The sequence below is a fragment of the Mytilus galloprovincialis genome, chromosome 4 (genome assembly GCF_965363235.1).
Source record: "Mytilus galloprovincialis chromosome 4, xbMytGall1.hap1.1, whole genome shotgun sequence".
Lineage (NCBI taxonomy): Eukaryota > Metazoa > Mollusca > Bivalvia > Mytilida > Mytilidae > Mytilus > Mytilus galloprovincialis.
In genome coordinates, this window is record NC_134841.1 from 15,060,718 (window position 1) to 15,074,024 (window position 13,307).

The 13,307-nt window shown below is 33.1% G+C and overlaps 1 protein-coding gene across 1 annotated transcript in view; it reads left to right on the plus strand.

Moving 5' to 3' along the window:
• The window catches only part of LOC143071441 (uncharacterized), a 41,491-nt gene continuing 28,184 nt past the window's right edge, over positions 1-13,307 (plus strand). Inside the window, exons 1-6 of the mRNA XM_076245708.1 lie at positions 1-205; positions 4,120-4,240; positions 4,455-4,553; positions 9,497-9,605; positions 11,451-11,584; positions 12,579-12,610. Coding sequence (XP_076101823.1) covers positions 4,129-4,240; positions 4,455-4,553; positions 9,497-9,605; positions 11,451-11,584; positions 12,579-12,610 — 486 coding nt within the window. The 5' untranslated portion in view covers positions 1-205; positions 4,120-4,128. The remainder of the gene's footprint in view (positions 206-4,119; positions 4,241-4,454; positions 4,554-9,496; positions 9,606-11,450; positions 11,585-12,578; positions 12,611-13,307) is intronic.

The following is a 13,307-nucleotide window of genomic DNA, read 5'->3' on the forward strand; positions in this document are numbered from 1 at the left end:
TTCCGAAATATATATTTACCAGGGCGCCATTTTCGGATGAAGAAAATTATGACACTTTGCAAATTTTCATTATTTGTCATGAGTCTCAGGTCCCTTTTTAATCTATTAATTGTGTAACATTCATGAGACGATAGACCATAGTATCGTCTGTTGGTACAAATGTACGGCCATGCACTGATGATGTGACCCTACATGTTTTAGAAATGTAAACAAATTTATTAGTCTTCTGTTTCTGTATATTAGTATATTACACTTTACTTAGTCCAAATATATGACGTCTTGCAAGGATGATGGTTTTACAGAAAAAAAAATAGAGAATAATACATGGCAAAATCCGTATCATCCCGAGATACCAATATCAGCCAGAGACCAGGACCCCCTTTTTGGGAAAAAAATTGGTTGCTTATATAGAGGGGGGGGATAGGACCTTTATCAGGACTCCGGGATCAGGCGTTTTTAAGCCCGGGATTTCGGGATCCGGGAATTTCTTTATTCGAATTTCGGGACCTCGGGATTTTGTTTTTTTATGTTCGGGATTTCGTGTTTTTAAGCCCGGGATTTCGGGATCAGGACCCCTCCTATCCCCCCTCATATAGGGATCACGGAAGCGTGACTGGATCGGGCCCCCTCTTCCGCAATCAGTTGACACCCACTTATGAAAATTTCTGGATCCACCACTGGAGACCTTTAGGCCCGAGGTATAATATTGGTCGAGGGTGATACAGCATGTGATACAGATTTTGCCATATTTTATACGCTTTATCATATATTTCAACAGGAGAGTATAAATGAACTGTTTTCTGATCCCTAGCTCCTGGGTTACCTTCATTTCTTCTTTTGTCTTGTTTTAAAAGCTTTGAAAGAACTGCTCAATTACTCATCCGAAGCACATGGGTTACCTTACAAATTGCATGCTGTTGTTTTTTCATTGAGTATTCTGTATTCTGTAGGTTTCACTGTTGACACTGGATTGTCTCCCTTGTAATTATTCAAGTCTCGCGTGTATATATATCTTTCACTCTGGTAAACAACTCACTTGTACTTTAAAATATATACTATTAGGTGGCAACTGTTCTTAACATATTTTTACAAAAATTAAAAAATACATATACATTTATTAATTAACATAAAAATTTAAAGGAAAAAAAAAAATAATCTAACATTACATTAATCAAACCGGCGCGACTCGCAAATCAAGTCACCCAACAATCGCATTAGTGTTTCATTAGAGACGGAGACATTTTCGTTTTTTTCCATTGACAATAAAAGTTTCAAATCAATATGCAACGATCCTGTGTTAGTACATTGAGTTCTTGTTTATAGTTGCATTTCTTGTGTCAGAAATATGAAATCTCAACGTTTGTGACGTCACACTCAAAACAATGACGTCATTCAATAAATTGTGTCACGAACAAATGACAGTTCATTTGGGACCAATTTTTAGGGGGAAAAAAAAGATAAAAAATAAAAAGCTTACATAAATTAAAACGGAGTTTATGTAAAAATGAAAAAAAAAATGAGTAGGGGTGTGATAAAGGATATGATAAAGGGTGCGCATCAAAGTTGTGCAGTATGGGTTAAACAGCAGGCTATTTATCAAATATTCAAAACTACTATATTTACAACTAAATATATGATAAATAGCCTTACAAGACATCATTATTTTTTGGAGTACACGTTACCATGTTCACAGTTCTGTAAGCTAGTTCTGCCAACTTTTCGTGACTCAAATGCGTGAGATTTGGTCAAAGTTGAAAAGATCAACGAGAAAAAACAATAGATCTAAGGAAAATGCCACCAAAAAAGCATGAACATGTGTGAGTCTCATTGGAAATGCGCGAGACTTGGCAGCCCTGGTAAGCCCCTTTTATGGCCAACCTAGGGGGAATTATAGTTATCTCGTACCATTGTTAACTCGTACCAATGTCAACTTGTACCAGAACCTCTACCATGACTACTAAAAACAAACTTACCTCTACTAACTCGTACCATGACAATGTTATATTGACAAGAATAACACCAATGCCAGTTCAAAGATCTTATGTATGATACTGCCTATCTTCTTTAATTAGTAAACAATGTCAAATGGTAATGCCAACATTAAAAATATCTTTGTTTCCCCTCCCCGACTGAGGTTATCAGGGTATGGGTAGGTACATGTAGGTATGCAAATTATTTTATTTTATTTCTTGATATGATTTTTCTATATTGAATTCAACAGGTAAGATAAGTCAAGAAAAGTGGGTTATTCCCTGTATTCAGTGTACACCCCAGTTTTGGTGTTAAAACAGTATCTAGGGACCTCCTTTTTCCTATTCATTTTATGGTATGAAATCTACAAAAGCACACATTCTTCATGTGATAACAATGTTTAATGAAAGCAAGTGTTTAATTGGTTAAAAATCAAGCTTATTTTAAGTCTAATTTGATGCATAACTCACAACAAAACAATTCCTGTGTTCACCAATTCATCATACCTTGATCACCAATATGCTATTTGCCAATTCCTGTAATTGACCCTGAAATTAGAGTCTGAGATCCCTCTGTCTGTTGTCTCCCTTGTGAGGGACATTAATTTCCATTTATAATGGAGAGCTAGCAGAACAAGCAAATTTACCTGTGCGTAATGTGAGTAACATTTAAGGTTTTCAAATCTTTTAATAACATTAATTTGCTGGTAATCTAAATACCTTTGACATCAGATTTTTTTTTTATGAAAAATAAGTTAAACCCTCGATACATCACTTTCAATTCATCATACTTTGCATGGGCAAAAGCCAATTTTGTCCGTATGGAACCAGTCTACGATTGACAAAAGGAAGTAATTTGTTTAAAAAGTGTGTAATAACATAATCAAATCTGTAATTGGCAAATAGACTATTAAGAGATGACAAAAAGATATGTTAATGACTTGGAAATTAAAATTTAATGAATAAAAATTTTCAATAGAAGTGAACATAATTCAGTAATGTTCAGTTACACCTGGATCATGCAGCATGGTCAATTAATTCCTAAACAAAAGATTTGTATGTTTTTTGAGTTCTAGAAAAAAAAAAGGCTTCACTTGTATGTTTTGTTGTTCCTAGGATACTTTAGTATTTACAAAATCAACTGATGGAGTTATAACTTAAAACATGCCCTTTTTTTAAATTTCATGCCATAAATTGAAAAATAAAAACACATTTAAACTGGTCTTGTTTACACCAGAAATCAGGGAGGTTCCCTGAAAGCAGGGAATTCATGTATCCAACATTTTCTGACTTGTGCTCAACCTGTTCGAAGTCAAAGACAAAGTAGATTGATTTCAAAGCACGATTCAGACCATTTTTACTCAAAGATGTTATCCTTTAAACAGGAACAGAGGTAAAAGACAAAGCCAATCAAGTGGGTTGAAAGATTCTTCAGATTTTTTATTTTCAAATATCAAATCGTGTGGCAAGGCATTATGTTTGTTTTCCTTGATTCCGAATCATATAGACGCTTCAATGCAAAAATGCCTTGATTTAAAACGCTTTTTGAATACAGCATCGGAAAGGTATGACAAAAAACCAACACACGCTTACTACAACATCCTTTTACATCGGAAAGATATCACCAAAAACCAACATAGCAAAAAAAAAAATTTTGGACAAGAATGGCCAATAAAATTTTTCGAGTCGCAGCGATTTTACCGGGTCGGTCGTGGGAGGGGAAACAAACAATGTTTTATTTTTGGCCTAACTGATTCTCATGTGATCAATCAAATCCCTGAATTTCAGTCATTTTCATGTTCATGGAAAATTATGAACAGACTGGTTGTTGTCGTATATACATACTAATATACAAGGTTACCTGAATAGTTCACTTGTTACATTCTGCTGATGTACCCTGCCAAAAAGAGGCATTTGTTCAATGTTGTTACAAATAACAAAACAAATTTCATTTTTCAGATTTAATAACGTCAGGGAAAATAGTTAATTGGAATGAACTGAGATTAATAATTTTTACAGCTTTGCAGATGTTTGACTTTCTAGGAAGTAAAAAAAATGCAGAGACTTCTCTTGCTAATATGCACTATAGTAATTATCATAATTAATTATACTCTGATATGTAGTTTTTTAAATTAAATTATTATTTCAGATAATAACCATGACAACTAAGAAGTCAAAGACTTGCTCTGTACATACAGATATAGGAAAGATACCAGTCATTACACAGACAAACAAAACTTACATAACAGATAAAGTCAAATTAGAGAATGGTAAAAATATAAAAGAACTTTTATTTATCATGATATACCATTTTAGTTAAAGGTTCTGTTTATATTTTAATTGTGTTCCTCCATATCTGAGATTTAAATTGTGTTCTTCCATATTAATCAAACATTTTGAAGTAATTTTCCATATCTAAACAAAAATAAATCCAAATATAGTAATATCATGAACATAAACATCACACACTTTTTTATATTACAGAATTGGGAAAAGGAAATCCCAATTGGTTTGTTGAAGCATCTCGTAATCCAAAAGAGAAAGATTCATCAGCGACACCTATCTCACTAAAGTATTTGCAAGGTAAATATTTACCTGTTTAGGTTTATCTGCAGTGGCGGATCCAGAAATTTTCATAAGTGGGGGCCCACTGACTGACCTAAGAGGGGGCCCGCTCCAGTCACGCTTCAATGATTCCCTATGTAGGCAACCAAATTTTTTCCCAAAAAGGAGAGGCCCGGGCCCCCTGGGCCCCCCCCCTAAATCCGCCTCTGATCTGGTTTCTGAAGTTCTCTACAGCAAGATATAATCTTCTAACAATATTTTAGTTATTTTTCTCTAATTTTTGTGCTATTTTCACATTTCTTAAGCGGTGTGAGAAAAATATTTCACCAGTGAAAAATCTGTTCTCAGCAAATGATAGATCGAAATTTGGTTATGACATTTAATTTTCTTGATATCTTCTGAACAACTGAACATTGTTTTGAAAGTATTTCATTGGTTTTAACCTTTTTGCATCTTTGAAAAGTAATTGGATAGGTTATTGAAAACAGATTTAGGCATTTGAAATGTAACCACTTATGCCATGTGATCAAAAAAGATAAATTAAGAGTTTGGACAAATTGAGTTAAAGACCATACAGTGACTTCTAAGCTCAGTTGTCTTCATTATCATCTTTGTGTTTGAATATGAATTTAAAAGTGATATCTGATCCATAGAACAAATGTATGCAAATGCTTTCATTTGATTTGGTTTTGATCAACTAAAGTAAATAAAAATACAAAGAAAACTTTGAAGTGAGTTATTTCCACTAAGAACTGTGCTTGAAATATGTTTCTACTGAAGGATTACCAGTTTCTGCTCCACCTTGACACCTGTTTTGTTATGCCTGTTTTTTTTAGGCAGTTAAGCTGCCTTATGCGAGCGCCCTGGATTTGTGTGCTACCCAATAAATGCTGAAATATGTGCCATTGTTATCATCTAGCTGGCTACTATATTATTTATAACTTATTGGACAGTTTTTTCATACTTTTCATTCTGGATTACAAAAAATATGACCAGAAAAACCTTAAATGATCGTCGATTTTCCCAAAAGTTTTGAAGTTGCACATAGGAAGTAGAGCACATTATGAATCCTTATGTAGTTTATTATCCCCTGAGCTTTTGGCTAAGATGTCAAAGAACAAATGTATGAAATATTTAATCGCCGAAAATCTATTAAGACAAGTAGTTAAGATTTCCCAAATTACAAAAGTCGTAGGAATATTGTTTGTCGTCAATACGTAGTCAACTACGTATATATACGTCAGTAGTCTATTAATATAAGTTCAACTGATCACGCTGTTGGCGGCAATTTTGAATTAGAAGACGAAATTTTCGTATCTTTTCAATTTGGACGCAGTGGTTTCAAATTAGCGGTGGTACGAGGTCTGCGACCTTCCACTTTTGCAGTCGGACTTTCTACGTGGTTATATACTAGCTACGACCGACGGACCTTGAAAGAAAATAAAAAAAATAACTTTGCAAACATTTTTACCGAAGTTTCCTAATAAACGATCTCAAACTTATTTTCATCATTACCATTCATGACAGCGATGTTCAATTTGTTCAACCGCTAGCTTTATACAGAAAATCGCCGGTAAATAATGTGTAAATCCGTGTAAAATCGTATCTCACTATCTGTCAAAACAACATTGAAAACAAAATGGCTGCCGCGAGATTACAATATCGGATCCGATTCCGGAAGCGGATAAGGGTAATCCCGGGTTTTGGCTATCAACTAAAAAAATCCAGACCGGTGACAAAATACATCTATGCCTGGTAAATAAATATAAACACTAGAATTTAAAACCAAAAGATATAGAGTGGGGTGCTCATTTCGCCGGGGACACAATTTCGCCGTTTAATGATTTTGAGGTGTAAAAACTTCAAAGGATGGCTGAAATGGAAGAAATGTACCCGTAAATTATATTTTTATAACAAATATAATATTTTTTTAAACTGAGACAAAATTGCGGCTCCTACCGAAAATGACCGAAAAACGGACAACGATTTTCGGACAATTTCCTGAATAAAAAACACGATTTCAAAGAAGTATTTCTAAGTAAATATTTGACTGAATGTCCTAATTTTGGGTTCTTTATATCATTGACATGTCTGCTATTCATCTATAATGCAATTGATTTGATAAAAATTGTTAAAAGCTGCGGTTAATTGGTTTTAAATAGATGTGTAAAAACGGCGAATATGTGTCCCTCATTGACAAAACATCCGGAAATTTCAAACACCCTTTAATCTAACTTTTCAGATGATTTTCTTAAAACAAACCGGTTTTCAAGCTTAAGTATATTTTGCATTTTAAGTTATCTTCATATAGAAATATCAGTATACTTCAAAAACATTTAGACCTGAACATAAACTGTAGAAAACATGGAAAGATGTGGCGAAAATGAGCAACCCACTCTATGTAAAAGAAAGAAAAAGCAGAAAATATTTTGTACACCAATTTTAATGTCAAAATCCAATACAATTCTAACAATATATACATGTATGTTCCTGGTAACAGTATAATTTTTTTTTATCAGAGATAAATGTTGGTAATGAATGTTAAATGCTTTTCAAGTTAAACATATTACTGCAATTTCAAGGGATATTTTTTTCTTCTCAATTTTGATAGGTCAGTAAAAATAGCTGGAAGTTTCTTATATATGAAAAAAGGATGTGGTATGATTGCCAATGAGACAACTATCCACAAGAGACCAAAATGACAAAAGCTTGGTAATGGTCAAGATCCCCACCCCTAAAACATATATATTCATGTATGGGACAATATAACAAATCATATGAAATATAGGTGGAGTTCGTTGGGCCACTCTGACTACCCCTCTCTGTTTGAGAATTTATAACGGTCGAGATCCACAATCTTAAACAATATATATTTATGTATGGGACAATATTACAAATCAAATGAATTATAAGGGGGGTCCCTATGGTCACTGTACACCCTCCTGTTTGAGAACTTGGAAAAATTCGAGATCATCACCCCTTAACCATATAAATGATATATACTCATGTATAAGACTATATAACAAATCAAATGTATGAAATATAGGGGAAGTCCCTGTGGTCACCCTACTTCTCATGTTTAAGAATTTTGAAACAGTTGGGATCCCCAACTCTAAATTAAATGAAATATAGGGGGAGTCCCTGCAGTCACTTGATTGAGAAATTGGAAACAGTTCAGTTCCCCACCTTTAAATTAAACCATATATATTCATGTATGAGAACTAATCAAATGAAATATAGGGAGAGTCCTTAGGGTCACCCTACCAACTCCTGTTTGATAACTTAGAAACAGATGAGATCCCCACCCCTCAACAATACATATTCATGTATTGGACAATATAACAAATCAAATGAAATATATGGGAAGTCACTGGGGTCCCCCACCCCCTCCTGTTTGAAAACTTGATAACGGTCGAGATCCCCACCCATAAACCCTATATATTCATGTATGGGACAATATAAAAAATCAAATGAAAAATAGGGGTAGTCCCTAGGGTCACCCCACACCCTCTTGTGTGTGTTTTGAAAACTTGTAAAAGATTGAGATGCATTTTCTCATGAACCGTGCATCCAAAGCTAATATGTTGTTACTAACAACAAAATGAAGGTCAAGTTAAAGAATAACGATTTTGACTGTTACTGTTAAGGAGTTATGGTTCTTGAAAGATTGAAAAATGGCGTTTCCAGTCGTGTCCGTGCATTTACGCATGAACTGTTTAACCAAAGCTTCCCAAATTTTAATATGTTGTTACTGATGAAAAAATGGAGGTCAAGATCAAGAATGACGATTTTGACTTTTACCGTTCAGGAGTTATGGTTCTTGAAAGATTGAAAAATGGCGTTTCCAGTCGTGTCCGTGCAATTACGCATGAACTGTTTAACCACAGCTTCCCAAATTTTAATATGTTGTTACTGATGAAAAAATGGAGGTCAAGTTCAAGAATGACGATTTTGACTTTTACCGTTCAGGAGTTATGGTTCTTGAATGATTGAAAAATGGCGTTTCCAGTCGTGTCCGTGCATTTACGCATGAACTGTTCAATCAAAGCTTCTCAAATTTTAATATGTTGTTACTGATGACAAAATGGAGGTCAAGTTCAAGAATGACGATTTTGACTTTTACCGTTCAGGAGATATGGTTCTTGAAAGATTGAAAAATGGCGTTTCCAGTCATGTTGTTGCATTTACTAATGAACTGTTCAACCAAAGTTTTTCAAATTTTAATATTTTGTTACTGATGACAAAATGGAGGTCAAGTTCAATAATGTCGATTTTGACTTTTACCGTCCATGAGTTATGGTTCTTGAAAGATAAAAAAAATGGCGTTTCCATTCATGTTGTTGCATTTACTCATGAATCATTCAACCTAAGCTCTTTCAAATTTTAATATGTTGATACTGATGATAAAATGCAGGTCAAATTTGATATTGACGATTTTCACTTTCACCGTTCATCAGTTGTGGTTCTTGTGATATTGCCAGGAGACAAATAAATGTTAATAAATCCTGTTTGCTGTCGTTGTGACAGCCTCTTGTTATGTTTGCCTTGGTTTTTGGTTAACTGCCTACAGTGCTTACAGCGCTTTGATTTAATCAGTTGACAGTTGACAAACATGGGTAATTTTAATTTCATACTATTTATTTTTTTCTACTAAGCTTTTAATTTCTATGTGCTTTTATTCTTACATTACAATGATACAATTTAATAATAAAAAGACAAGCATACAATGTATAAGAATGAAAATCATCTTTTAATCTATATATGATCAGATGATGTATTTTCAAGCATGTTCTACAGAATTACAACTGTAAATCTTCACAATGTTGATGGAAAAGTTCGTGGTGGATTCTGCTTTGTGCTTTTTTCAGAAAAACCTAGTCATTTTAGTAATGTTAATATATAAAATTGAGATAAGGAATACAGCATGCTCTTACTATTTGCTGTCATCTTTTCTCTACTAGATTCCTATAAAGAAGACAGTCCTGTTTATATTTCTTCACATCTGTTAGAATCTCAGTTTTCTGCTACCAGTCCATTAACAGGGTGGATGCCTCCTTCACTCGGAATAAGGTTTGTTTTACAATGTATTATAATCCACATATGGAAAAATGTAAAGGACCCATAGCAATGGTTAAGATTCTTGAAAAATTTGGAAATAAGAATATCTGAATGGACTATTTTTTGTTGATCTGCAACATTTTTGTTGAGGAGTTAAGACACAATGATTAATTATTATTTTGTTGTAGGGTTCAGTGTTCTCCCTGATCAGGATTTTTGGATAGCGCTGTGGTAAGCGCGCAATTTTCAACAATTCTCAGTAACTTAATCGCAGCGTGCTGTTTGTTTGTAATTGATTTGTTATGTGTTTTTATTATATTATGCTATTGATGTTTTCTCTTGTAATGATGTCCTCATCATGCTCATGTTTGTTAATGTTATTGTCTGGATATAGAAGAAGAGTCTTTTTTTCTCCTCAAAATTCATATATTAAATCCTCATATTATCTGTGTATAAAACCGAAGGAGAAGTCTTTTTCCATGATGATGATGGGTCTATACCAGACTGCCTATGTGAAGATTTAGTAGCACTAACAGGCGATGTTGCAGAACATGTAGGACCAACAATAAAGTCATTGTCAGCTTCTGTGTTTGGTTTTGTAACCCACTGTAGCAGTGTACTGTTAACCTTACAACGTTTGACAGGAATTGACATTTTTTAGCATAATGATTTTTCATTTTTCTTACCTTAACGTTTTATAATATTTAAATGGATTCATCCAAGCTGGACATCGACAAAGTGAAATTTCTCAAGTCGTATCAGCTTGGGGTTTGTTTTTCTAATCATTTCCTTTCAATTGTTTTCAAATGGTAGAATTGTTGACTTAACAATTATAAGTTCGAATAGGTGATAATTAATACTTCAAAGACTTGCTCATTTTCGGGGTTCGTATGGATGTAGTCCAAATAATTATGACGTCTGGCAAGGCTATTTTAATTATTTTCTGGGACGCCTTTTGTAGACTAGTATGGATAGTAAACACGGCCAGTAATTTGTAACAAAACCCCTGTGTTTGATCGTTTTTAAAATCATCGTTTGTTCAAAGTTCTTAAAACAAGTTTGTGAGTGTCAGCGGGAAATGCCGTCAATTCATTTCATCTTATTTCATTCATATATGCCTCTATATATTCTTTTAATTAAAAAAATAGATCATGACAATGTTGAAATCTTTCTTTATTTTGATCTTTCAAAGTCACCACTTTGTAAAATTGTCAGTGCAATACGACAGTGGGAAATTGTGATAGCGCTGAAAAGCACAGCGCTAAAACTGCCTGGGGAGAACACTGGGGTTTTTCAACATTTACATAGTTCAGTCTGTAGTTAAAGTTTTTGAGACATCAAAAACTTTGTCAAACATATATATATGGATTTATATAAAATTTGGACAAGATATTTTATGACCAAAAGGTAGCATGGCTAAATATTAAACTTTTGCTGAATTTATTTAACTTTTTTTTCATGAGATAATTAAATAATTTATCAGTTTATCTAATTAAACAAGTACATCTTACTAAAAGACAATTATACTTTATATGATTAAGTCCTTCATGTCTTCTTGACTACAAGAAATAGAACAGATATTAAAACCTGTACTAATCTTGCCATGAACATTAAGCTCCTTCAATTGGACAACAGTTCACCTTTGTATGTATTACAAGGAACCTCTTTATATATTTTGAATTGACCTATTTTGACATTGTTCTTTTCAAATTTAGTTTTTTTCCCTGCTTTTGTTATTTTTTCCCTCAATCAAAATAATGTTTTTATTGTTTTTGTTTGAAGACATTATTTGAATGGTTCATTCTTATTATAACTTATGGAAGCAGGAACTTTTTTGATTTGTCTTCATACTTTCAGCCCTGTGAATGGTACAGCCCAACAGTATGTAGGCTCTCAGTTTGATTTAGTAAAGAGTCTTGGTGTAAACGATTCCACTCTCAGCTGGACTAGTTCATTAGCTACACCTAATCATGCTGACTTGGAGGACAGAGGTATCTTAATTGATATGATATTTCTATAATTTCATAGTCTGATTTTGTTTGTTAATTCATACTGTAATATAAAAAAGAAGATGTGGTATGATTGCCAATGAGACAACTATCCACAAAAGACCAAAATGACACAGACATTAACACCTATAGGTCACTGTACGGCCTTCAACAATGAGCAAAGGCCATACCGCATAGTCAGCTATAATAGGCCCCGATAAGACAATGTAAAACAATTCAAACGAGAAAACTAACGGCCTTATTTATGTAAAAAAATGAACGAAAAACCAATATGTAACACATAAACAAACGACAACCACTGAATTACAGGCTACTGACTTGGGACAGGCACATACATAAATAATGTGGCGGGGTTGAACATGTAAATCTATTTTAAATGAAAATTTGTAAAGTTATGAGTTTTGAATTTGTTGTTCTATACTTGACATCATTCAACTTATACCAAAGATAAAAGGAAATGAAGACCAAGAGCCATTGCCAATGTAACAATATCAAATAACACACTGAAAAGTTTACCAACAAATTACAATATTGTCTTTAACATTTGACGATCATCAAAACCATGAAGAATTTACTTTTAGTCTAGACCTATTTAAAAAATTGCTGATTATGATAATACAATCTTTGTAAAGCTTGGAATAAAACTTTTTGTCAGAGGTTACCACTGAGTTGCATCAATTATTCATTTATTACACATAATGATATCTGCTAAAACTGCCTCAAGAACTATGATAAGCTAAAAAAAGAACAATTTTTTTTAACAAACTTGACTACGAGTTGAAATACTCATTTATCATGAACATATCACTATTTCAGTATAACAATCAATTCTAATAAAAACATTTTTATGAAAAGAGAAACTGATCTTCTGATTATTAGTAAAATATGACATTTTCATTACCTAAATAAGAACCTTGAAATGGAATGACTATGATTACCCTATCTTACAGTCAAATATTATCATACTTATTTTCAGAAAGCCAGACTCCAGCTCAAGCCAAACGGAAGGTAGTTAGCTTTTACAACCCTATGAAATTACTAAAAGAAGCATTCAATACTTATAATTACATTTTTTCGCTATGATCATGAAAATCAATTTTTATTATTTATTTCTTTACGGCATAATCTGTGCACTTTGTTGTGATAGTATGTGTCATCATGAATGTCAAACTTCATTGGGATATGAAGGTGAATTTTAGTCTGACGCACAAGCGTTGTTATACAATCCAAATAACGAATTCTTCTGAAACATACATGTAATGTAATTATAAACTAGTATCAGTACCCAATCTTTTCCATTGTATCTCAAACAATCTTCTGAAACATACATGTAATGTAATTATAAACTAGTATCAGTACCCAATCTTTTCCATTGTATCTCAAACAATCTTCTGAAACATACATGTAATGTAATTATAAACTAGTATCAGTACCCAATCTTTTCCATTGTATCTCAAACAATCTTCTGAAACATACATGTAATGTAATTATAAACTAGTATCAGTACCCAATCTTTTCCATTGTATCTCAAACAATCTTCTGAAACATACATGTAATGTAATTATAAACTAGTATCAGTACCCAATCTTTTCCATTGTATCTCAAACAATCTTCTGAAACATACATGTAATGTAATTATAAACTAGTATCAGTACCCAATCTTTTCCATTGTATCTCAAACAATCTTCTGAAACATACATGTAAT